This window comes from Suricata suricatta, chromosome 7, assembly GCF_006229205.1.
Source record: "Suricata suricatta isolate VVHF042 chromosome 7, meerkat_22Aug2017_6uvM2_HiC, whole genome shotgun sequence".
Lineage (NCBI taxonomy): Eukaryota > Metazoa > Chordata > Mammalia > Carnivora > Herpestidae > Suricata > Suricata suricatta.
Genome location: NC_043706.1, coordinates 142,086,760 through 142,112,882, shown reverse-complemented (window position 1 = coordinate 142,112,882; position 26,123 = coordinate 142,086,760). Strand labels below are relative to the sequence as shown.

Sequence of the window (26,123 nt, the reverse complement as noted above, 5' to 3'; positions counted from 1 at the left end):
TGATCTCACCGTTCCTGGGACCGAGCCTCGAGTAGGGCTCTGCATTCACAGTGCGGAGCCTGCTTGGGATTCTCTTACACACTCTTGCTGTCTCTCTCTTTCAAAATACATCAGTAAACATTAAGAAAATAGAAATATCCACCCTAAGTTTGCCTCTCTGCTTGTAGGGACACGGTAACACACCCTTCCCCCCACCCCGGAACATCTTTAATTTGAATACTCTTAGAAAAAAGTGACTGAATAAAAATTCTTAGACTGCATCTTTTAGGTGACACGAAGTATAAACATCTTAATCCTTTTCCAAGTCTACAAGTATATAGGTAACTCGTTTTAATGGAGTTAAGGTTGTTTTGGCTCTAGGACTACAACATTTATGAATGACGTGCTCACTTAATCCCCGAATGGGAACCAAGCACTTAAACGTGTTAGGTTCTATGCTAGGTACAGACGCGGAAGTAATTGACCCTGAAGACTGGGTGCGCTCGTGTCCCACGTGCATGTCTGCGTGTGTGGAGGTCTCTAGGCGCTGAGTACAGGCAGTTTCCATCTTGCGTGGATTTTCAAGGCCTCGCTCTGAGGTGGGCGTGCTGTGCGGTAGATAAGGCTTTCACTTCACATTTGACCCTCTCCTTCCCTCTGCCCTTTCAAATCATTCTCTGACCACTTTCTGAGCGGAAGGATGCTGAATATTGTTCAGATCTAAAGCTGGAAATCAGGGAAATGTGCAGTTTTAAAAACTTTTTGTTTTTTAATATTTTAATTTTAATTGTTTTTACTTTTCCAAATATAGTTTTTTGTCAAGTTAGCTAACATACAGTGTATGCAGTGTGCTCCTGCCTTCGGGGGTAGATTCCCATGACTCGTCACTTCCATACAGCACCCAGCGCTCATCCCAGCAAGTGCCCTTCCCAGTGCCCCTCCCCCACTTTCCCCTTGTTCACGCCCCATCAGCCCTCAGTTTGTTCTCTGTATTTAAGAGTCTCTTATAGTTCGCCTCCCTCTCTGTTTGAAACTATCTCCTTTTTCCCCTTCCCCTCCTCCATGTTAAGTTTCTCAAATTCCACATATGAGTGAAAACATACTGTATCTGTCCTTCTCGGGCTGACTTATTTCCTCGAGTTCCATCTGCATTATTGCAAATGGCAAGATAGACACTTGAGCAGATGCTCAGAATCGCTCACCAGACAAATACAAATCAAATCCACACGAGACACCACCTCTCACACCTGTCAGAACAGCGCACATTAACAACTCAGGCAACCACCGATGTTGGGGAGGATGCAGACAAGGGGGAGCCCTCCTGCACTGTTGGTGGGAATGCAAACTGGTGCAGCCAGTCTGGAAGACAGTGTGGAAGTTCCTCCAAAAATTAACAACGGAACTACCCTACGACCCAGCAATAGCACTACTAGGAATTTATCCACAGGTTACAGGAATGCTGATGCACAGGGGTACATGTACCCCAATGTTTACAGTGGCGCTGTCAACAATAGCCAAATCATGGAAGGAGCCCAAATGTCCATCAGCTGACGAATGGATCAAGCAGATGTGGTTTATATATACAATGGAGTACTACTTGGCAGTGAGAAAGAGTCAAATCCTGCCATTTGCAAACGTGCATTCTAATACCGCTATTTCTAACTTTCTACCTTCTTGACCTTGAAAAAGTTAGTTTGCTTCCTTGCATGTCTATTTCCTAAACTAATGAGTAGGAATAACACCAAGCATAGGTTTGCTGTTGGGACCAAATGAGGTAGTAGATCGGTAAGAGTCTTACTATATGGTACTCAGCTGTACCCCCTTCGTGCTTAGCTCTAGTAGGTCATGATATTTGTGTTTTGTGACTAGTCATCATAGTCAGTTTCACAAAATCCCAATTCATGTTACATATATAGCTGGTTGGTTGTTTCCATGGGCTAAATTGCTTTTTTTTTTTTTAATTGGTAGTTGCCTTATTTTTAACTAGAAATTAGCAAGAAAGAGTAAACAGAGGGAGCTTTGGGGTTGACCCTGAGAAAACATGTACATTCACAGAGTAAGAGAAGTCAGCAATTCTAAGTCACAGGACATCTGCATTTTCCATGCAGCAAAGTGTGCAGGACACACAGCTCGGGTCATTTTCCTTGTGGTTTACTTCTCTTTGCTTCCTTCTAAACTAAACTACCCTTGTTAGTAGGAAGATAATGCCAAAAATAATGTATATGTGTGTGTACGTATTTTCTTCCTCTCTCCCGTTGGTTTCACATCAAGTAAAGGGCCTGGAGGAGAATGTTGTCACATTTGCAAATCTCTGCATGGAAAGGTTTCTTTCTGGGTTCTCTATCTATGATAGTTTGAGCCTGTCTTTAAGAAAGACAGCATCTTAAACACATCTCCCTAGATCTGGTCAAGAAAAAATAATTCTCATCCCTTTGCATTTTTTGGTGCTGTGATTTCTGTAAACTAGAGTAGCTTCGCAGGCGTAGGAAGTCACTTGCCAAATGCTACATTTTTACAACAGTGTCTTTTTAATCTCTCCATTATCTTTCATTAACTCAGATCTTAGGGCTACCCGTGTATTGATTCGGCCTTGTGCTGGTCTCTCTTTTGTTGAGTTTATTGACTCCTTATTTACTTGATATTTATTTACTTACTCGGACTCATCTGGAATTATTTCCTCTGTGGGAACCTGCGTGCCCAGGATTGTATAACCTCCCCCTGTACCCCAAGTGTTCGTGGTTCTGGGACCAATTCTGTTTGTTCATATTTTAGCCTGAAATTCTGATATTATGTGCCAACCGTATACACTGGGAGACTACAGCTGTGTAAGCTACGGGTCAAGTTTCCATGTCCTCCGTGGGCAGGACTGTTTTCCAACACTGTCTCAAACGGGAACGGCCTCCTCGTCTCTCAGAGAGTTCTTAAGTCAGCACATCCTCTTGCCTGGCACAGCCACGTCTGTCTTCCCACACAGGCCTTCAGATTCCAGGACCCTGAGCCCAAGCTCGCATGGGCTGACAGCCCTGTGGACCCTTCGATCTGGTAGCCCTCTGGTCCCCCGGGTCTGGTAGCTGCATAGTTCATGCTGCTAAATAAGTAGTCATTTCTCAGTGGCTTATTTGCAAATATTTGCTCCCAGTGTTTGGCTTGTCTTGTTATTCTCTTAACACTTTCTTTCTAAGAGCAGTTCTTAACCTTGAAGAAATCCAATTTATTATTAGTTTGGTTTTTTTTTATGACCATGCTGTTTAGTACCATGTCAAGGAAATATTTGCCTAACCTAACGTCAGGAAGATTTCCCTCCTATGTTTTCTTCTAGAAGCTTAGGTTTTACATTTAGGTCTTAGACCCGTTTGGAGTAAACTTTTGCGTATGATGCAAGGTAAGGGACCCCCTGCGTTTACGTGTGCGTGTCCAGTCGTCCAGCACCGTCTGTCACACCCACTGTGCGCCCTGCACCACGCGGCCTCTGCGCACCTGCTAAAAAAACAGCTGACGTGTAAGAGCATCGGGTCCGCTTGACAAATCCACCCCTTTCTCGTTCGAAATTACCCTTCTTTGCCTCTGCTCTTGGTCTTTGCTCCAAATCTACCTTCGCTGATAGAAACCCAGCCCCTCCAGCTTGCTTTTGTGAAATGGTGTGTACGTTCCAGCCTTTGACCTCATCTGTGTCTTTATTTCGAAAGCAGGAATTTTGTAAACAGCATAAGGGGGGTCTTGCTTGTTATTCGGTTTGGCAATTTTTGCCTTTTAACCAGGACGTTTCAGCTCTCTCCTGTTAAGTGTAAATCTCCAGTCTCGTTGCTTTCTGTTTCATCTCTTTATTCCCTTTTCCCTCCCTTTCTTCCTTTAAAATGGAATGTTTTTTATGATTTTACTTTATGAAACAGCTTTTAAGTTACTACAGTCTTCTCCGTGAAGAGTTTCACTAAGTCTCATAATGAACCTGTTTGGTACATATAAAAGATGCGACTAATTCATTTGCAGGATTAACTGATATTCCTCAAGGGAAATGGAAAGTCACATGAATTTAAGCCAAAAATATCAGTGGCCGGGAGCAGAACTCAACGCTGTACAGCCCAGTGCAAACTTTATTCCATCTGGATCTGCAGAGTTTGGGGCCTATCTCTTTCCAGTCACACAACTGAAAATCTAAGTACTGAAATAAGACAAACTGAACCCAGACCTTAACATCACCGTGTCACAAATTATTAAAGAAAAACATGACACCTGACAACATACATGTAATTAGTGCTTTCATTTTAAAGCCTGTAATTATTTAATAAGATCAGAAAGTCTTATTCAGTTATAAAATAAAATGAAATATTAAAAAATATATACTTTCCATTTTTTATCTTTTAAAATTTTTGTATTAGTGTGAACAATATGTGCACACATTGCATGTGTATATACTCACCAAAGGAGTGAGCATACACTTATTGGGCATACATCTCCAAAACTCGTTTACTGATAAAGAATTTCATGGTCAAAATCATTGAGACCTTATGGACTTGAGGACTTTGACATCACCAAGAATTAAGATAAACGTATTTTTTAAATTTTTTAATGTTTATTTTTGAGAGAGAGAGAGACAGAATACAAGCAGGGGAGGGGCAGAGAGAGGGAGACACAGAATCCGAAGCAGGTTCCAGGTTCCCGAGCTGTCAGCGCAGAGCCCGACATGGGGCTCAAACCCTCGAACTGTGAGATGATGACCTGAGCTAAAGTCAGACGCCTAACCCGCTGAGTTACCAGGTGCCCCGAAGATAAATATTTTCGAAAGGAGATATAGAAACACAGTCTTAACTCCTGACTCATTCAGTCTCTGTCTCAGTGTGTTTGGGCTGTGACGAAATGCCACAGACTGGGTGGCCTAGAAACGGCAGACATTGGAGTCTCTCCCGGTTCTGGAGGCTGGGAGTCGACGAATAAGCGACCACTGGCTAAATACCCAGGAATCTCACTATCCAGAGAGAATTGCAGAATTTAATAAGCCTTTTAAAAGGGAGATCCAATTAAGAGAACAAAAAACATAAAACAGGTGTTCAGCATCTCCAAGGCCACGCATGTGGGTGTTTTCAGGGGACGTAGAAATGCTTGGTAATAGCAGTTAAGTGTCAGTGAAACAGTGGTTTCAGTTCTAACTCTGATTCTTTGGCACTGAATTCTGAACTTCAGTGAGGAGCCTACTTTAAGCGCTCGCTGACTCTCCTCCTGACCTTGCGGGTTCTCCTCCAGATGTACCACAGGATCCGGCACTCGGAGTGCATCTACCGGGTGACCATGGAGAAGCTGTCCTACCACAGCATCTGCACGGCCGAGGAGTGGCAGGACCTCATGCGCTTCAGCCTCCCGGGCCGCCTCTGCAAGGAGATCGAGCTGTGAGTGTCGCGTCCGTTTCTTCCGGAACAGTTTTAACTGGATTCGACCTACCCCGAAACGGGTAGGGCCCTGGAACCACGGCCCCCGGGTCACACGTGACTCCCCGTCTCCTGATGGAACGTGGACCTCAAGCCCGTGTCTCTTTATCTTAGAAGAAAAGAATCCGGGTGCCGTTTTGAAACGGGTTGACTTAGATGTTGGCTTTCCCTCATTCGTCTTCTGCCTCCTTGTCACCGTATAGCACTTACTGTTCACCGTGGCACTGAGGGTCAGATGTCTGAAGGTTTTATTTTAAATTCACAGAGTAAATTTTAGAGTTTAGTAATCATTAGTTCAACTTTCACCCTTTGTTTTCTAAGCCTGGTTAATATATGTGAGTTCCTGGTGGGAGGACCCCTGATGATTGTGTGTTCCCTCCACGTGCCAGGCAACTGCGCACCGCCATACCAGAGCCCTCAGAAGTAAGCCAGAGCCGCTATTTGCCCTGTAATTGGAGGTGACTCTAGTGCTGAAGCAGCCTACACTGCACCGAAATCTAACCCCGAAAGGGCTCAGGGTAGCTGACGGAAGCCCTGAGGACCCCCAGGCACCGACACCCCCTGGGCTTCAAGCCACAGTCGGCAGTAGCTGCCTTTCTCTGCTTCTGCCCGCTCTGCCCACGGTCTCGGCTGGCTCCTGCCCCCGCTGCCAGGGGCTGCCCTGTTGGAATGGAGTTTTGCTCAAATAAGCTCTTGAGGTTTTTTATTTGCCTCCGCCTCTCCTCTGACGGTCTGTGTACAGTACATGTTGTGATATAATAAGGAATGGATGCACTTGGTCCTCGTGCCGAGGTCCTGGCTCAGACCTCCTAAGCCCCTTGTGTTCCTGAGTGACTGGAGGGAGAGCAGTGTCCTTTCTTATTCGTGAGGAACCTTGTTCAACCCCACTTGGGTCTCTGCCATCGAGGGACTCTAAGAGGGTGGGGGCTGTTGTCCGAGGACCCAGCCGCGTGGTTCGGGGGTTGTCATTTTCAGCCCCGCCCTCAGACCTCCTGGGAAGGGACAGGCTGGGGATTGAGTCACCAGCGACCAGGGATTTAATCAGGGTCCTACGGAACAGAACACACTGGGTGCTAGGAAGGTGGGGCCTCGGTCACCACAGGGCCAGAGCTCCTCCCCCCGTGTGCCGTGCCCCATGCGTCTCTTCCGTTTGCCTGTCCTGACTCGTCTCCCTAATAATAAACCGCTAATCGTAAGTGCAGTGTCTCCCTGAGCTCTGTGAGCGGTTCCGCCTTACAAAACCTGGGGTGGGGGTGGGCAGCCTTGGACTGGCATCTGCCGTCGGGGGCAGCGTTGTGGGACTGAGCCCGACCCGTGCAGTCCACACTGGCTCCGGTGGTTCGGAAGAACCCCGCATTAGCGGGCATCGGGTTGGGGAATTGCTGGGTGCGGAAAACTCACACGTTTGGGGTCAGAAGCGTAACTAGAGGAAGATGGTTTCTTTTAAGTATTTTACTGTTGTGTTTTGTGGGGTTAAATCTTACTGGTTAAATCAGCAAACGCAAGCTAGGTAATAACTTTGGATGGTTGTGTTTATGAAGTTTCTCTCCAGACTTAGAAGGAGATAGACTGACTTGCAACTCTAAAAAAAGTTGTTTTCCCCCCCTTGTCCATGAGCCGTGTAAAACACGTGTAGTATTCACAATAAAATTATTTTGTACTTTTTCGTTGCTCTGATAACCGCAGCATCATTTTTTAAAGATTGTTTCATAGAAAATTAAGCGATGGCTTAAACATTGGGCTGAGTTCCTAAGGGAATGTGTGGAATTTCCTCCTGGAAACACTGAATACAACAAAAATGTGACTAAGACGGCAGGAAAAGAGACGGCTCACCTCTCAGTGGTTTTTTAGTTTCTTAATAGACAAAAAGTTAAATTACGTCCTTTATTTGTTTTTACGTTTATCCTAATATATTTACTAATCAGCCTTGTGTTCATTCGCTTCAGATTCCACTTTGACATCGGTCCTTTTGAAAACATGTGGCCTGGGATTTTTGTCTACATGGTCCACCGGTCCTGTGGGACGTCCTGGTATGAATGACCGAACACTTCCTTCGTAAGCTGTTGAGTCACGTGGCCTCTTCCACCTCAGCCTGAGTGCCTTGCACTTCCTTCACTGATAACTGTCTGAAAATACGCCTTATAGAAATACTTTTTTCCTTAATATTTAAATTTAAAAAGGCTGAGATTATTGGACAAATTGATTTTGGGATTTGATTTCCCCAACAGCACTCCCTGAGCTCTTTGCCAGGGTGGCTGTCCCTTGGCTAATGACCGTGTCTCTACCAGTGATGATAAAAATTCAGGGGAAAGTTCTTACCTTAGGCTGTGTAACGGAAAGAGGGAGGGCACACTGCTCCACATCATTGCGTACTATTTTCACGTGGTTTCCGGGAAACGTGCATTAAATTTAGCATCAACTTTCAACCCACGGTCTGTATCTGTTAGAGCAGATGTGAAGGACACGGGTCTCCTAATTCAGCGCCCAGAGCTTTATTCGTGAGTTCACGGTGGCTCTTTTCCTGCGGGTCTCTTCCTCTCTGGTGGCCTGTCCTAGAGGCCTTGCGTGACTTTACGCTTAACATTTTACAACTTAAACACTCGTACTTTAAATGCAAGGGATAATTTTATTTTTCTTGCTTCCACTCACTGAATCATTAAGTGGCTTATAGCAGCCCTTGACTTCTCCAGAGCTAAATTGTCACTCCTTGGCTATTGAATTCTGTGTCTTCTCTTACTTTAATTGGTGACTTTTAGAAATTGCTCCTTTGAAAGAATGCACACAGGGTAATTCACACTTATTTCTCAGTTATCAGCTGAGAGTCTGGCCAGTTGGAACTCTTAAAATGACATACCTTATTCTCAAGGACATTTGAAAATCTTCAGTGGAGAAAAGTAAAGGTTATATGTTGTTAGAAGTTGTATGAAGTCTCATCTCTTTGGTATTTCAAAGACCCTTGTTTTATATTGATGTGTTTTTATTTTAAGCTGCCTTAAATTTCTTGAGAGAGTTGGTAGGGCCTGAAATAAGTAGAAATACATGAAATAGGGAAATATAATAACAATGTTGCATAATAAAAACGTATCATTGGGCGCCTGGGTGGCTCCGTTGGTTAAGCGTCCAGCTTTGGTTCGGGTCATGATCTCATGGTTTATGGAATTCAAGCCCCTTGTTGGGCTCTGTGCGGTCAGTGCAGAGCCTGCTTTGGATCCTCGGTCCCTCTCCCCACCCCCCAACTCTTGCATGCATGCTCTCTCTCTCTCTCTCAAAATTAAACATTAAACAGAACTCTTGGAGACATGTCGTATTGCTCTGTGTACGGTGGCAGGACTTTGGGATGGCCATTTGCCAACTGAAAATTTGAGTGTATCATAATACTTTGAAAGGTAGTCACTCATCTAGGAAATTCTCATAGTATATGTATTTGAAGTTTGTGAATCTGAATATGCTTTTTGGAAGATATGAGCTCAAAATACCCTTGAATGGGTGACGATACATTGTCTGTGAGCATGTTGCATGCGTGTGAGGACAGAGTGAGTTCACGACAGGCACCTGCGTGCTGATTCTGGAGTTTGCTCCCTGGAAGGCCAGTCCATCAGGCCAGAAGCTCTGAAAAAGTCCCTCTCTTAAGTAGCCAGAGAAACAGAGGGAAAGCGGTGAGCCCAGCTTCCGCGCTGCTGGACCCAGTCCCTGTGGAGAGTTTCACACCTGCAAGTATATGGGTAGATGTATGTGTTTATTTTTTTTATGTTTATTCTTTTGAGACAGAGAAGGTGCACATGCATGTGAGCAGGGGAGGGGCAAAGAGAGGGAGAGAGAGAATCCCAACAGCCTCCCCGCTGTCGGCACAGAGCCTGATGCGGGGCTCGATCCCACGAGCAGGGAGCTCCTGACCTGACTGAAACAGTGGGTGCCTCGCTGACCGAGCACCCAGGCTCCCGGACAGACGTGTTTAAAGCAGAGCTCTAGCGGAGTGTGCGGATTCCTTACCAGTTTCTGTCATAACAGCTTCTTTTCCTTTCCACTCAGCTTTGAGCTTGAAAAGTTGTGTCGTTTCATTATGTCTGTGAAGAAAAACTACCGGCGGGTCCCTTACCACAACTGGAAGCACGCGGTCACCGTGGCGCACTGCATGTACGCCATCCTGCAGAGCAACTGCGGGCTCTTCACCGACTTGGAGGTGGGTGTCCTCGCGCCCCGGCTCCCCGGGCCGCGCGACACGAGGGGACGCGGGTGCCGTGGGTCTGGAGCCGCTTCCGATGTGGCTGTGAGACCGGGACTCCAGGACCCTTGGAAGTTGATGTGCCCGTGTATCATTCACGTTATTTTGTGTCACAAATGGAGATACAGAATGTCCAGCTTCACCGAACATTGCCCCCGAGGAAACGCTCCTTTTGTAGCCCCTCTTCCCTGCGAAAGCCCAGTCCTCTGAAAGTCTGTGTCACACAAACGAAGTAAAATTTTCCCATTGCCCTTGTGCCCTGGCTGGTGTAGGCGCGTCCCGCTGATTTGGGAACCCAGAACACGAACTACAGTCAGGACAGGATGATCTCTTGTCACATGGGGAGACGGGCTCTGTGCGGGTTCGCGGACTCGCCTGACTTCACACACCCAGCGCTGGTGACGGGCTGAGATTGGGGGCTGCCTGGTCCCTTCCTGCACCGCGGCCCGGCTGCTCCTTCGACCGCCCAGCCCCGCACCCAGGTGCTGGGGGCACGTTGGCCCCCGCCAGGCTGGCCGCCGGTCATGATCCTGGAGGTGCCGCGGAAGAGCCCAGCGCGAACCCCCTCCTCCTCCATACGACCCTCCCGTCCTGCTTCCGAGACCACGGGCTCCGCGCAGAGAAGGAGGCGGTCATGCCGGCAATGAGGATTCCGGTGGCTCTCTCCCTGGCCCCTCCACACCGCAGCCCTGCCCTCCCGGGGCCCCTCCCGTCCGACCAGGCTCCCGGTCCGGCAGGGGAGTCGGAAGGCGCATTTTAGAAAAAAGTGTTATTATAGACAAAGTCCACATTTTGCTTTTTTATTAATAATGTCATGGCAGGGCTTGGTTAGCCTAACAACTTATTATTTATTACCAAAAAAAAAAGAAATTTGTTCTTTTTTCATACAAAGTTTAGGCTGATTTCCCATTCCATTAAACCCCATATTTTTGAGACATTCAGCATTTTTTCCATTCAGTGCCTTTTAAGGAAGCAATTTCAGGGAATCCTCGGTGGCTTAGTTGGTTAAGCATCTGACTTGATTTCTGCTCAGGAAATGATCTCATGGTGCTGGGATTGAGCCCCGAGGGCTGCACTGACAGTGCACGGGGTTCTCTCTCTCCTTTCTCTACCCCTCTTTCCGCTAGTGTGTTTTTTCTCTAAATAAATAAACATTAAAAAAAAGACAACAATTCCCTTGCCCCCTTGGCCATAGGATAGTCTGTGAGTTTGAGAGCTGTAGAATGCATCTTTCAGATTGTGTTGAATGTACATCCAAAAATGGAAAGGTTTAAGGTAAGTGAGAAAACTTTGTCGCCACGAATGAACTCTCATTTAAGTTCCTAATTTGTTTTTAGAATTATATCATGTTTTCACAAAACCTTGAGTCCTTTTGCCTAAAAATAATCCCAAAATAGTATGTGTAAAAGTTTTAAATATATTTTTTAAAAAGGGTATTTATTCTCTAATAGTTATTAGAAATGATCATTTGATCTTGTTAAGGGAGTAGATTAACAAAGGTCATTCCTCACTTCGTGAAGTACTTTCACATGCTTGATTCTGGCATATGTTTAATAAAACTAGTGAATATTATGTCAATAAAAATAACATGTAAAAAAATTGAAAAGATGTACCTAGTAGCTTTTCACTAGTTATCTATTGTGCAAGACTTTAAAACCTTAAAATTTCTTACCAAATTCATCGTGATTAACACAACAGCATAAATGTGGGAATGACCCCAAACCCAAATGATCCTCAGAACATGAGTAATTCGGTTACCCTGTGCAGGCGAGCCTGCACCAGCTGAGGGGGGTCCGGAGCCCCCCTGCCCCGCCCATTAGCAAGAGAAACCAGTCCTGCTGAGGGAGGCTAGGAAAGGGGCAGGGGCGCCTGGGGGGCTCAGTCGGCTAAGCGTCAGGCTTCGGCTCAGGTCATGGTCTCACAACACATGAGTTCAAGCCCTGCATCGGGCTCTGCTGATACCTCAGGGCCTGGAGCCTGCTTCAGATTCTGTGTCTCCCTCGCTCTCTGCCTCTACTGCTTGTACTCTGTCTCTCTCTGTCTCAAAAATAAATTGATTAATTTTAAAGGGACAGGGCGGACACGTACAGTTAGCCCTGTGGGAGTTCTGTGTGGACCCCCTGCCCCCCCCACCCCCGGCCCTGCCGGCATCTGCCCTCTGAGCTCTGACCTCCCGCACACTCACGGGAATATTTGCCACGCTCCTCTCCAGAGCTGGCCTTTCCACTTGACCTTGTCCCTGCCCTCGTGGTTCTTCCCTCCCTCCGCTCCGTCAGCACGTTCTCTGCTGGCCTGTCTGGTCCTCGTGTTCTTACCTCCATCACGACAGGCCCCCACCTGCCGTTCCGCTTAGCCCCGTCCGGATTCCTTAGCTGCGCCCCCCATTGGGACAGGCCCACCTGCTCCCCGCACCCACCCCTGAGCTCTTCTCCCAGGACCCCTTCTCCCTTGCATCTCCAAGTCTGTTCCTGTGGACCTTCCAGGGCCTGCCTTGCTGTATTAACCCTTCACCCCCCTCCACCGGCTCTGCGGTCTCTCCTTCGCTGCACAGCTGCCCGTTTTTTTCACCTGCTGTAGGACTTACTTCTTTTACTCCTTGTTTATTTGTAAGAGCAATAATGTTGTTGAAACTTAGCCCTCAACGGGTTTTGAGTGAGGAGCCGAAACTCCCCTCCTGCAGATTTGCTTGCCCTGTGATTCTTGGGAACGTTCTCTTTCACTTGATACCACCTGGGCTTTCCCCCAGAGTTGAGCAGGAACACTCCAGAATGATTCAATTGTCTATTTTATTTTTTTGAAATTTTTTAAATGTTTTATTTATGGTTGAGACAGAGAGAAACAGAGCATGAGCAGGCGAGGGGCAGAGAAAGGGGGAGACACAGAATCAGAAGCAGCTCCAGCTCTGAGCCGTCAGCACAGAACCTGACGCGGGGCTCGAACCCACGAGCCGTGAGATCATGACCTGAGCCAAAGTCGGACCCTTAGCCGACTGAGCCCCCCAGGCGCCCCCATTGTCTACTTTAAAAGCAGAACAACCAGGAGGTTAAGAAAGAAGACCGATACTGTGGGCTTCAAGGGTTCCTGAGGGTGTCGGGGGCTTCCACGGCAGCACGCTGTGCCCGTGACGGAATGACAGTAAATCTCCTCATTTCCGACTCTTTGTTCTGAACATCTGTGCCCTGGATTTCTTCTTTAAGCGCAAAGGCCTGCTGATCGCCTGTCTGTGTCACGACCTGGACCACAGGGGCTTCAGCAACAGCTACCTGCAGAAGTTCGACCACCCACTGGCCGCGCTCTACTCCACGTCCACCATGGAGCAGCACCACTTCTCCCAGACCGTGTCCATCCTGCAGGTGAGCGGCGGCCAGGGGCGGGAGGGCTGCAGGTGGGGCTCCCAGGCCGCCCTGAAGGGTCTCTGCGGTAGGGCTGGGCGGCACAGGGCTTTGGGGCGAACGGATTATGATTAAAAATAACGGTTTAAAAGCCTGTTGAGAGATGGATGAGTGTGCCCCCTGCTTCCGTCCCAACCTACCTGTCCCCCCGCTGTTGCCCGAGGGACCGTCCCAAAACAGGCCTCCTCTGTTGTGACCCTAGTAATGACCTTCTGGTGACCCTTCAGTTCTGACTTCAGGCCTTTGTTCGACCTCTCTCATTCTGTCACCGTTTCTGCACGGGGATGATGTGCATGAGCCACACTGAGCCACACAGGGTCCCACCAGACACAGGTCACGCTGCTCCCTGGACCTGTGGGGCTCCTCCCTGCCCTTCAGAATCCCTGTCCCCGCCCGTGTTTCCGCCCATGTCCCCGCCCACGCTCTTCTGGAGCCCTTGACTCCGTCTGCTTTCCCATGTGTCCTGTGCTTCTCTGCCCCCGAACGGGAAGGCCCCCCAGGAATGAGCTTCCCTTGTTTAGGGCCACGGCCAGACCAGGACCTGGGTACGCTGCATGGGCACCCACTGTGCTGCGAGCACCCTTCCGCACCCTGACGCCATGGGGGGTGGGACACCTCCCATGTGAGCACACGCGTGTTGGTTGTGTGATGGGAGAGACTCGACCGGAGGGAGCGGCACCCAGCACCCCACCGCAGACACTCCTGGGGGCCAAACGCTGGCTACCTTCTGCCTGATTCGTGCAAAATGGGATCAGCTTGCCTTGACTTACATAAAAGCAACTTCTGACACTGTCACCTGGGCAATCAACTCTAGTGACCTACCAGCCATACCGGCTGTCTTGTAGTTCCTTATGAGATTTCATTATATTAACTGATGGGAAATTGGAGCTTTTAAAGGACTTTAAGCTGTGTGTGTCCTGTGTTTGGTCCCTGTATCTCCTTATTTCCTTTTCTTTCAGTAGAAACAATGTGCTGAAAAAGATCTACTCGGCCCTCTTGAAGGGAAGGGCGGACTTACTGTTTGTGTATCATTTATTACCTCTGCTCTTGCAAAATAGTGAAGGCGGAGGTAGAAGGATCCTGCTTATCACTTCTCATAACAAAGAGCCTCTGCTGAGGTTTTCCACCTAATTCGCTTCAATATCAAAAAGCAGTAAAAGAAATAAGAAATCTGAAGTAGCCAACAGAATGTACAGATTCTTTAAAATGGGTCTCCATCTGCCGTAGGCCACGGACACTTTTGAGAATCCGATGAAATAACGTGCTTACAGACGGCACAGTCCACATATACCATATATAGGGATATGTTTGCAGTGAGTTCATGACTTCGTGGTCCCCGAGAGGATTCCTAGAACCCAGGCAAGGAGGCCCCTATTTTAGAGAGATTAGAAGATTTGTTTTGAACTGTGTGGTGGAATGTTTTCATGTCCTAACTTAGTGGTTTAGTAGTAACAGAATAAAGCAGTGACTACGTATGGCACGTCATTCCCCTTCAGGCAGCCTGACCGAGCAAGCGTGTGCCTCAACCGAGCGCACATGCCAGTCTGAAACCCAGTAATGGTTTGGGAGCGTAGGTGACAAGGCAGTAAATGCTGAAATATGCCAGCCTCTCTGCTGCAGTTATAATCCAATGAAAGCCAAGCAGATTTCATGGCAGGAGTCAGAGCAGAGCTCTTTTCCGTTAATGTCCTGCTCTCGGACTTTGGAGAGCCGAGGTCGGAAGGGGCTTGAAAGCTAATGGGGTTCATGCACCTTCCCAGAGCCCGAGTCCCCTCCCCGTGTGCCCTCAGGGCTAAGCAGCCTGTGCTGGAGTCCCCTCCCTCGCGACAGCTCATGCACCACCCAGTCCCCATCCCAGGCCCCGTCCCCGTCCCCAGGCCCAATCCCTGTCCCCAGGCCCCGTCCCCCTTGGTGGCTGAACTGCTGGTGGCTCTTCCTGGTGTTGAGCTCATGTCTGTCGTCACGTCTCCCCTTTGGCCCCTCGTATCCATGAAAGCTGCTCCAAATGAGATCATGTGACTCAGATCATCACACTGACCTGTTCATACACACAGTGCAGTTGCTCTGCAGAGAAAAATCCTGATCTTTCAGCAAGTACTGCACTTCAGTTAGACATCAAAGAGTTAAGGTTTATGATTTGAAAGTGAAATCACATGTTTGAAAATGCTTTATCAATTTAAAACATTCTACAAACATAAGGCCTTCCTATTATTATTGTCTGGAAAATACCCAACTGTGGGGCGCCCGGGTGCCTCAGAGGGTGAGCACCCAACACGTTTCAGCTCAGGGCATCATCCCAGCGTTGTGGGATTGAGCCCCACGTCAGCCTCGGCGCTGACAGCATAGAACCTGCTTGAGATTTTTCTCCCTCCCTCCCTGCCCCTCCCCTGCTCCCTCTCGCTCTCTCAAAAGAAATAAAAAGAAGAAAATAAGTGGTGCATGTACAGCCTTATTTCAGCATAGTGGGAAGGAGGCAGTGTTTTAGTGAGATGTCTGACTTTTAAGGAAGTCTACTTTAATAATGTCAAGTTTTTAATGTATTTTATCAGCCGATAAAGATAGCTTAAAACAAGTGAAAACAACTAACTGTCAATTACAGTAAGACTGTTGACTAACAATGACTAACTTAAGTATAATTGATGGGCCCACACTTGAATGCATTTTTATCATTTCAGTCCTTTTTGTTTGAACAAAATGACCCATTTTTATCTCAATTACCAGTAAAGGCTCAAGATTCCCAGAGGAAGAAGTTGTTTTAAAGGGATTCAGAAACAGAAGAATAATTCTGAGGTGACAGAGCCCAAGTGACTGATGTTGTGGTCTTGTCTAGGGTAACGACCCACTGTCCCATCTCCCATGAGGACAGCAGACGAGAAGGCGGCCCCGCAGTTCTGCGCCTCAGTGACGCGCGTGTGACGTGGAAGCGCGGCTGCCTATAGGGAGGAACTTGAATATGCCTCGCTGAACGTTATCCTGAGGGCGTGGGACATTTCCTTTCGGAATATGGAAGAAGTGTTTACTAGTCATTAGACTTGAAGTGGACAAAGATATATGTGACTTCTTAAGCCCATTAATTTCCAGTATAATATGAAAAATTACTAAAGGCTTAGATTAGCTTAAGAAGAAATGTCTTCTACTAAAACACATTTTCTAGTCCTTTAATCGCTTACTGGAAATATCCAAAACCAGGGTATATATTTAAGTCACTGGGACTTTGTGGTAGCAAGTGATGTTGCGGTCGTGAAATGGTTCATTGAAGGGTCGCTTCGGTTTTGCAGCCTAAAGAGGAACCGTGACGTTAATTTCCTTCCTCATTACAAACTATTCTGTGGTTTCCCCCAAACCTGTCATTGGCGTGCCAGAAGCCATTGACCGACGGGGGAAGTATCGTAAGACGGGAGCTCGTGCTTGCTATCGGTGGCGTTTCTTTGTGCTTCCTCCGCAGCTGGAAGGACACAATATCTTCTCCACCCTCAGCTCCAGCGAGTACGAGCAGGTGCTTGAGATCATCCGCAAAGCCATCATCGCCACAGACCTTGCTTTGTACTTCGGAAACCGGAAACAGCTGGAGGAGATGTACCAGACCGGATCGCTCAACCTCAATAATCAGTCACATCGGTAAACCTAATGTTTGAAAGTTTAGAAGCCTAGGAAATAGGACCCGGAAAAGCTAACTTATCCTTACACACAGAAGTGCAAGTTAGCATAAATTTTATATTTGAAAGCAAAAATGTAAAAGAATTGAGGCATTTTCTTTTTGTTTTATGTGCACTGTATTCACATTTACTCTGCATATTTCGTTATTTGACAAAATTACCGAGAGTGAATGGTGGGGACGATTAGAAGAGGAATCGCAGTGTGAACTGCTCACCCAGGAATGCAATGAACTGCTTGCAAAGAGAAGTCGTTTTGCAAAGAGGCCTCTCCTTGAATTTATTTCAGCCCAGGGCTTGGTCATTGGCTTTACGGATTCAAAAGCCAATGAAAATGGATTTGTTTCTCAGAAGCCAGATCTTGTTGGCCAAGCTACTGCGATTGATGTGTAAAACCAGAAATTCCATTTTACTGACCTACGAACGTATGTTCTAGGGACAAGCACAGAATATTGGCGTTCAGTGTGCTCAGATCATTTGGGAAGCTGAGTGGCCATCAGAAGTGTGTCTCATGGACACGGAGTCACAATGACAAGAGTTAGAGGACTTAGAATGCTCTAATGCATCAGGCGAAATTAGTTAGATTTATTTTTTCTGAGAAGGTGTGCCTTGCCTGATGGATTTAGAAACCCGTGAGGTATGCTCACCGTGTACCTGGCCACCATCTGCACCTCAGACGTCGGTCCACTGGCTCAGCTTCTTGCTTGTCATTTCGTAGGTGTGACCACCAGTGCTTATCACTAAGACTTTCCCTTTGCCGTTTCCGGTGTGACCACATCCATCTTAGGTGGGGCGCCATCGTTATCTTAGATTTGTGAGCGTTGGCTTGGCTGTCTATTCTAGTCCTGCTGACCTTGGGTCTGTATTCTCTTTGCCCTGGTGGTTTCGTTCTTCCTCCGTGATCCGTTAAGGACTGACGAGAATATTTCCTTCTAGAGGACTCTGTTTTTAGGTTTTTAGAAGCAATCCACTCAGGTACCACAAACACAAAGCATCACATCTCCAAGAATATTTATACGTAGGATCTAATGATGTCCATTCCTTTGACTAAGCCACACTTGGGTGTGATTCCATCTGTCTTACAACCTAACAATAGACGTACGTGGCTAACTGCTAACTGCTCTCCCCTACCACTTAGGTAGGTCCAGATGTGGTGGAGCCGGAGATTTACACAATCCTGGGAACCTTGTTTAAGGGACGCAGAGAGATCTCATTTTCCCCTCAGGCAGTCTGAACACATTGCCAGGGCCCCCGCACCATCGTGGAAGGGATCAGTGTGTCGTGAAGGACCACAAAGTTCCCAGCAGCCCAGGCGACGCCCATGATTTGCAATCATCATGTCTCTGAACCTGCAACAGGTTTTGGGTGTAGCTCTTGTAGAAGTAGGTGTCTGTTCACAGTTCTCTTCCTCATGGTAAGTGGTAGGGGGAGCAGTTAGCAGCTAGCCACGTACGTCTGTTGTTAGGTTGTAAGTAGGAACCATGTAATTAGTACCAAGTTTCTTGTATACATTTTTAGCAAAATGGCTACAATAATAATCATTATAACATATAAAATTTAAAAATCTAATTGCAAATATTATATTTGGTGCTTAATGCGTATGTATGTGTGTTAGGGGTATGTTTAGTTTTATAGGATTAAATAATTTTGGGGGCAGTTAATAATTTTAAAGGTAATGCATGTCAAAAAGTGCAGAAGCGTACAAAAAAGAATATTCTTTTTATTTCTTTTCAAATTTTTATTTTAAATTCTAGTTAGTTAACATGTAGTGTTAGTCATGGCTTCAGGAAAATAATTTAGTGATTCATCATTTGCGTTTAACACCAGGGCTCATCACAAGTGCCCCCTTCGTGCCCCTCCCCCATTTAGCCCATCCCCTGCCAGCCTTCCCTCCATCAACCTTCAGTCCGTTTTCTGCAGTCAAGAGTCTTTTTCGATTTGCTAGAAGAAGAATATTCTGTTCTTCCGCACTCCCTGCCAGCAACCGGTTTGGGATGGTATCATCCCATGTGCTCTTCTGTGTCTGTGTGTGTGAGTATATACAGTACATTTACACAAATACATTGTTCTTTTTTTTTTTTTAACAAAAACATGATTACATCAGCTTCATGCCTTGTTTTAAGAGTCATGTAACGCCTTGTAGTGTGGGGTTCGTAAAGCCTTGTTAAACCTCTCCCCGTATTGATGGTCAGACATTTCTAGTTTTGCAGCACAAATATAAAGCTGCAATCAACTTCCTTATTTAGTCTCACCTACTGATCCTTTAAAAATATGTATTGTGTAGTGCATGGTGCTAGAAATTTATAAGCATAATACATTTTCTCAAAGGACTGTAGAAATTTCCACTCCTCCTAACATATGGGTGAAAACTGTTGCTCACCAAACAGTGCCATTTTCTGATAGCTCGCTCACTGCATTAAAGATCATTCCATGGCTGTTGACTATTTCTTGTTCCTATTTCTATGTACGTGTGTGTTCAGAACTTATGTGTATTTTCGTTGAATTGTTTTCTCATAAATCAGTTTGCATTATATATTTTGTTAAGGATACTAAAATTTTCTCTATGTTACAAATATTTTCTTTAGGTGATTTTCAAAAATTCTATTCAGAATTTCTTCTGACCGTAAAGAAACTTAATTTCATGAGGCCAAATCTCTCATTTGTTTTTATCAAACCCGGTTTTCTGTCTTGCTGAAAATGGCCTCCCCTGTCCTCCCAAAGGTACAAATAGTACTTAAAATTCTTTTCGTATATATTTTAGAATTTTGATTTTCATAATTAGGTCTTAGTTCTTCTGATGCTATGTCTTTTATTTAGTCCCGGTGCGTTGAATCAATACCAGTTAATTGATATTTCATCTTTCCACTAGTTGAAGTTTTCGTTAAACTTGAATAGTGGATGGGATTCCTTAAATCATTTAAATGTGAATTATCTAACCCTCAACTGTGATCATACTGTGTTGATTAGTGTGACTATGTTGAAATTTATCATACATACCTAGTAAGATAATCTTCATCTTCCATCTACCTCCCAAAATCTTTAGTGAAATCGATACTTAATAAATGCATTTTTAACATTTTTATTTAAAATTTTTCAAACTTACAAAGAAGTAGACATTATACTTAAATGTGCAATTTATACCTGCTTCCTGCATTCAAAAATTAACATTTTACCTTATGGTTTTATCTTTCTTTTCCAATGTGTCACTTGAATCAGTTATAGACATCATGACCTTTATCCTCTCATCGTGAATACTTAAAAGGAAAGACTATCCTGCTATCACTTAAAAATATCCACGGTGGCAATCTGCGGCTGTGTTTATGTTTTCACTCGGAAGTGCAAGTGTATCATCTTCAGAGACATTGGCGTGAGCCTCTAATCCTGACCAAAGTTTATAGTTTGCTTACAGGACCTGTCGGTGTCTTGGTAAAATTATACACTCTTTTTACAGATTTCATCACCTGTGAATGTCTTTTCCCCCGTTTTTGACTGGAAATACAACTTCCAGTCTAAGTAAAGTTATGAATTTCTATATTTCTCGATTTTACTTCATGTGTTTAGCAATTTTATTAGGTGCTTAGACGTTTATATCTGCTGTGTCTTCTTGGTGATTGACCCTCTTACCAGTGTGAAATCAGTTCTCTTTTTGTCTGTAATACTTCTTGCTTAAGGTTTGCTGTGTCACCAGCCACCCCGACTTCTGTGTGGTTCCTGGTGGCATGTCGTCCTGTCTGTGTCTGGTCAGCATGTCTTGTTACCTGCAGCAGTGGAGGCCCAGAATCTCTAACTGTAACGCATAATGGACTGTTTGGTGGATTTGCATTTAACGTGACGATGGGTGGTTGGCTCGTTAGCTTGTTGCTTTTCTCTTTACCACCCTGTTCTTGGTCCCTCCTTCCCTGCCCTCATTTGCGTTAACTGAATGTTTTCTTAGCATGCAGTTCTGTATCTTCTACTGGCATTTATCATTACACCTCCTTGTATTTGAAGTGGTTACTCTTGAATTTACAGTCTTCATTTTCATCAGGGGCTTTGAATTAATATCATTCCATTTCTGTATAATGTAAAAACCATTTCTATCCTTTTTTTGTCTTTTATGCTACTGCTAAGTGCTGTACTGATACATTTGTTCTGTATCCCAGATAAGATTGCTAATATTTTAAATTAAATAGTCAATTGGTTATTAAGGAGTTAAAAAGCAAGAGAAATAATCTGTCCTATTTTCTCATGTATGTACCATTTCTGGTGCTCCACATTTGCTGAGCAGTTCCAAGCTTCTATCTGGTATGATCTTGCTTTAGCCTAAAGACCGTCCTGTAACGTTTCTTACAGTGTGTGTTGACAGCAGTGTCTTTCGGCCTTTATTTATCTGGAAAGACCTTTATTTTGGCTTTACTTTTTGTAGGACTTACAATTCTAAGTTGACCGATTTTCTTTTAGCATTTAAAAACGTGTAGTTGTCTCCTGGCCTTCATATTTTTCCCTGATGAGAAGCCAGTGGTCATTCTAATGCTGCTTCTTCTGTGTATGACATCTTTTTATTCTGGCCTCACTTAAGATTTCCTCTGTCTCCTGGGTTTCGAGCACTTTGTCTACGAAGTGTGGGCTTCTAGCTCCCCATCCTGCTTGAGGTCCTTCCTCTGAGCTCTCTGGGCGTGTGGGCTGCTGATCTCAGTGAAATGCAGACGACTTTCCACCATTATTTCTCTTCAACTATGTTTTCTGCCCTATTTGTCACTTTTTTCCCTGCAGCTCCAATTACACCTGTGATAGATTGCCGACTGCCGTCTGAGCGGCTCCGAAGCTCTGTGGTGTGTTCTCAGTCCTCTTCTCTGCCCGTCTGCTGCATAATTGGTTGTTCTGTGACTTGAATTCCACTGATCCGTTCCAGTGTTCTTTCAGGCTGTTGCTAACTCCATCCAGGAGTGTATTTTAGTTTATAGAGTGTACTTTCAGTTCTGAGATTTTTTTTTTGGTTGATTCTTGTAGCTTTTATGTCTCTCTGAAAATACCTTATTTCTTCACTCTTTGTACTCAAATATATCTTTTTCTGAAGAGTCTTTGACATAATCAATTATTTTAAAATTCTTGTCTACACTTCCTCCATCTGAGTTTTATTTGAATCTGTTTTGTTGACTACTTTTTCTCCAGATCACGGAATATATTTTCCTGTTTTTTAGTTTTATTTTGTTTGTATATTGCATTGTGGATAATATGCTGTGTTATCTTTCTGGATTCTGTTATCTTTCTCTGAAGATAATTGACTTTTATTCTAGGCCAGTTAAATTCCTCCTGGATCACTCTAAACTTACGGATAGGTGCCTTTAAACATTTTAAGGTGGTTCTATTTCTGTTTTGACCTTGGTCCATAGTCACTAAGGATTTGAGGGAAATGTGAATTCAGATTTGGAGACCACAGTCTCTGTGGCTCTCAGGGTTTCACTTGTGAATTCTGCCAAACATGTATGGAAGACATAATATCAATCTTACACAAAATGATTATGAAAAAGGGAATTATAACCACTTACCACCTTATTTTATGAAGCCTGCATAATCCTGATACCAACATCTGACAAGCACATTACAGAAATATTAAATTAAAGGGGCGGCTGGATTTCTCAGTCGGTTAAGCATCTGACTTCAGCTCAGGTCATGATCTCGCCATTCCCGAGTTTGAGCCCCACATCAGGCTCTGTGCTGACAGCTCAGAGCCTGGAGCTGCTTCAAATTCTGTCTCCCTCTCTCTCTGTCCCTCCCCTGCTCATGCTGTCACTCTCTCTCTCAAAAATAAATAAACATTTAAAAAAAGAAATAGTAAATTAAAGGTCAATATTCCTCATGGACATAGATGCAAAATTTATAACAAAGTCTAACAAATTCAGTCACATATAAAAAACATAATAAAGCATAACAAGTGGATTTTACCTCAGGAATAGCATTTGCTAATAATATTCACAGGAATATTCAGAATAAAGAAGAAACCACATGATCATTTCAGAAGACACAGAAAAAGCATTTAACAAAACCCCCTATTGATGGGGGAATATCTGAGTAAACCAGGAATATAAGGGATCTAATTTAATTTCTTAAGGAGCATCTTCAGAAACACTGTAAACACATGAAGGACGCCCGCCATGTCCACTGCTGGTCTACTCTGAGCTGGGAACCCCAGCCAGTGCTTTCCAGTGAGAAAGGAAATAGAAGGCGTGAGCGTTGAGAGGAAGACATAAATCTGTCCTTACTTGTAAACCGCCTGCCATCATCTACCAAAAACAAAACTGTGAGGAATCTCCAAAAAGCTTTCCAGACTTAATAAGTGAATTGAGCAAGGTCGCAGGATACACAGTCAACATTTTTAAAAAATCATTAATTTTCATGTATGAATAAGTATCAATTGGAAATTGAAGCTAATAAAACAATTTTACCTGCTATGTCATTTTTTAAAAAAGCATCCTTGAATAGATTTAACATGTTATATAAATCTCTGTACTAAAAGTGCAGAACATTACTGAGAGAAAGAGCACTATATAAATAGAGTGATATGTCATGATTGTGAATTGCACAAATCAGTATTGCTGAGACACCAATTCTCTGCAAATAATCCTCCAAACATGCAATCCCAGTTGAAGCCCTAGCAGGCTTTTTTGTAAACATTGACAAGCTAACTTCACATTTAGATGGAAATACAAAAGATCTAGAAGAGTCAAAACAACTTTGACGAAACAAAAGCCCAACTGGAGGACTTCACACTACCTGATCCCAAGGTTTACTATAAAGTACTAGTAATCAAGACAGTGTATATTGGACTCAGAGGAGACAGATAAATTCGTGGAGCACGTTACAGAAGACAAACTATATAGCCTATTGATTTTCAACCCAGGTGTCAGTGATTCAATGGAGAAATGGATGGTCTTTTCAACAAATGGCTCTTGAATTACTGAGGTTTCAATTGGGTGATATACTCAAATGTAAAAGCTAAACTTATAAAACCTCTAGAATAGACATAGGAGAAAGTCTTCATGACCTTGGGTAGGCAGAGAATCCTTAGCACACAAAAACACTAACCTTCAAAGTGTTGTGGGTCAAATGGTACATGATTTCAGTTGTAAGATGAATAAGGTCTGTGGATCTAATGTGTAGCATGGTGATTATAGTTTAATGATACTGTATTTTTATACTTGCAATTTTGCTAAGAGAGTAGATCTTAAGTGTTCTTCACACACACGCGCACACACACACACACACACACACACACACACGTAACTATATGTACCGAAGGATGTGTTTATTAATTTGATTGTGGACATCATTTCACAGTGTATAGGTGTATCAAGTCACCACGCTGTACAGTATAAGTATCTATACAACTTTTATTTGCCCATCATAGCTCAGTGAAGCTGGAAGAAACAAGACAAAACCACTAATCTTCAAATGATAGATCGGACTTTATCATATTAAGAAGTTACAATTTTCAAAACAATCTTTAAGGGAATGAAAAAGCGAGCCACACAATGTGAGAAAAAATATTCTCTATATCATATTTAATAAGTCTTCTATAACTCTTAGAACTAAATAATAAGGCAAAGTAAAAATTGCCTGAAAGATTTACCTTTTAAAATTTATTTAAATTAAAATGTAAATGACCTCACAGGAGACTCAGTGTTCATACAAATGATATGAAGGGAAACACCACAGACAGACTGTGTGTCTCTGGAAGGGGAGCCTGTTGGACCAGAGGCTACCGAGGGACTGGCCAGCAAGGACGAGACAAGTGAGCAGAAACGCCGAGAGAGACGTCAGTTCCGTGACTCCCGGTGTCTGTGCGCCAGGCCGGGGCCAGGTGCCGGATATGCGGCCGAGAACAGGACAGCCGTTTGCCTGCTTCCGCAGTGCTTCCGGTCCAGCAGGGAGATGACACGTCAGCTGAACAGCTCCACAGCACACGGCTGACTTAGAGCAGTGGAGAATTCTAGAGGGAGACAGAGGGCTTCATCTGAGGGAAGGGAAGGTTGAGAAAGGGACAGCCATCCACACTGGCCCAGCCCAGCTCCAGACCACAAACGTCCTCAAAATAAAATTTTGTTCTAGGTACTGTTATGGACTGAATTGTCCCCCCCCCCCCGCCCCCGACAAAAAAAAAATTCCTATGTTGAAGTTCTAATTCCCAGAATGTGACAGCATTGGGAGATGCAGCTTTGAAAGAGGTGGATAAAATGAGGCCACAGAGGTGGCTCTTAATCCTGTGTGACTGTTATCTTCAGAAGAAGAAGTTTCGATACAGCTCTGACAGCGGGAGGACCATGTGAAGACGCACGGAGAAGATGGCCATCGGCAAGCCATGAGGAGCAGTCTAGAACAGACCCTTCCCTCACGGTCCTCCCAGGGAGCCCACCTGCAAACACCTTGATCTCGGACTTCTGGCCTCCAGAACTGTGAGACAACACTGTTGTTTCCGCCACCAAGTCTGTGGTACTTCGTTACAGCAACGCTAACAGACTACTACAGAGGCCTACGTGAGCTTTTCTTCTCCAGTCAAAAGAGCGCAACCCAGCCTGGCGTCAGATAGATCTGAGTCTGGGGAGGGAAGACCCTGGCTAGGCCGAGACTCAGCAAGGCTGCCTGTCGGGGGGCAGCCCCCGTTGGGCCTGTCCGGCCTCCTGGTCCTCTCTCACCCCCACCCAGGCAGACTTGCACCATTTACCGGTCTTCCCTCTTGGATGGGGAGCAATTAGGTACAGGGACATGTCCTACCAGGTCCCGGTCCTGATGTTCTAACCTTGGATCAGGGACAACAGCCCTGCAGGGAACACTGGATCCTTTGCTGGGAAAAGAATCCCCAGGAATCGTACCTTTCACCTTCTCGGGACAGTGGGGTATAGTGAGATTCTCCAGCCGTGACTCGTGCAAGGTTTCATGGAGAAGGGAGGGTAGGAGAGTCATAATGACCATACTAGAAAGCAGTTTAAAGCGCATTTTCACTATAGCATTACATACAATCAAAAACTGCATGATTTGTTCCTGTTTGTAATCAGAGGGGCTGGGTGAGCTCAGTGTCCTGACTCAAGCTGGGCACATGTGGGCACATGGGCCTGTATGCAGGGTGGGAGCTTCACCAGGATAGACCCCCACCCTCCTCCATTCCTGTTCCTTGGAGCCCCTGACGCCCCGTGGTGGTCTGCCTCTCCAGTGAGGACATCCGCAGAGATGGCCAGTGCCAAGGAGAGAAGACCAAGAGCCTTCAGCGACCCAATGTCAAGAAATTCTGAGAATGAGGTTCACTGGCCACGCTATTGGGAAGGTGAAGAATCCGTAGACATGCCTAGAAGTGAATAGTTTTCCATTCCCAGTGTTTCAGGACAGAGCAAGCCCTGCCAGCAGCCAAAGGACAACCAGCCAGCACTGAGGACGTCCCAGAGTGCGGGGAGGGTACAGAAGGAAGAAAAGCCAGCTCTGCCGT

General features: G+C 45.2%; 1 protein-coding gene across 6 annotated transcripts in view; it reads left to right on the top strand.

Moving 5' to 3' along the window:
* PDE10A (phosphodiesterase 10A) overlaps window positions 1–26,123 on the top strand; it is a 227,918-nt gene that overhangs the window by 176,249 nt on the left and 25,546 nt on the right. For all 6 annotated transcript variants that reach the window (XM_029944403.1, XM_029944402.1, XM_029944400.1 and 3 more), the window contains 5 exons: window positions 5,218–5,360; window positions 7,346–7,429; window positions 9,429–9,579; window positions 12,819–12,974; window positions 16,459–16,631. In XM_029944403.1, coding sequence (XP_029800263.1) covers window positions 5,218–5,360; window positions 7,346–7,429; window positions 9,429–9,579; window positions 12,819–12,974; window positions 16,459–16,631 — 707 coding nt within the window. The remainder of the gene's footprint in view (window positions 1–5,217; window positions 5,361–7,345; window positions 7,430–9,428; window positions 9,580–12,818; window positions 12,975–16,458; window positions 16,632–26,123) is intronic.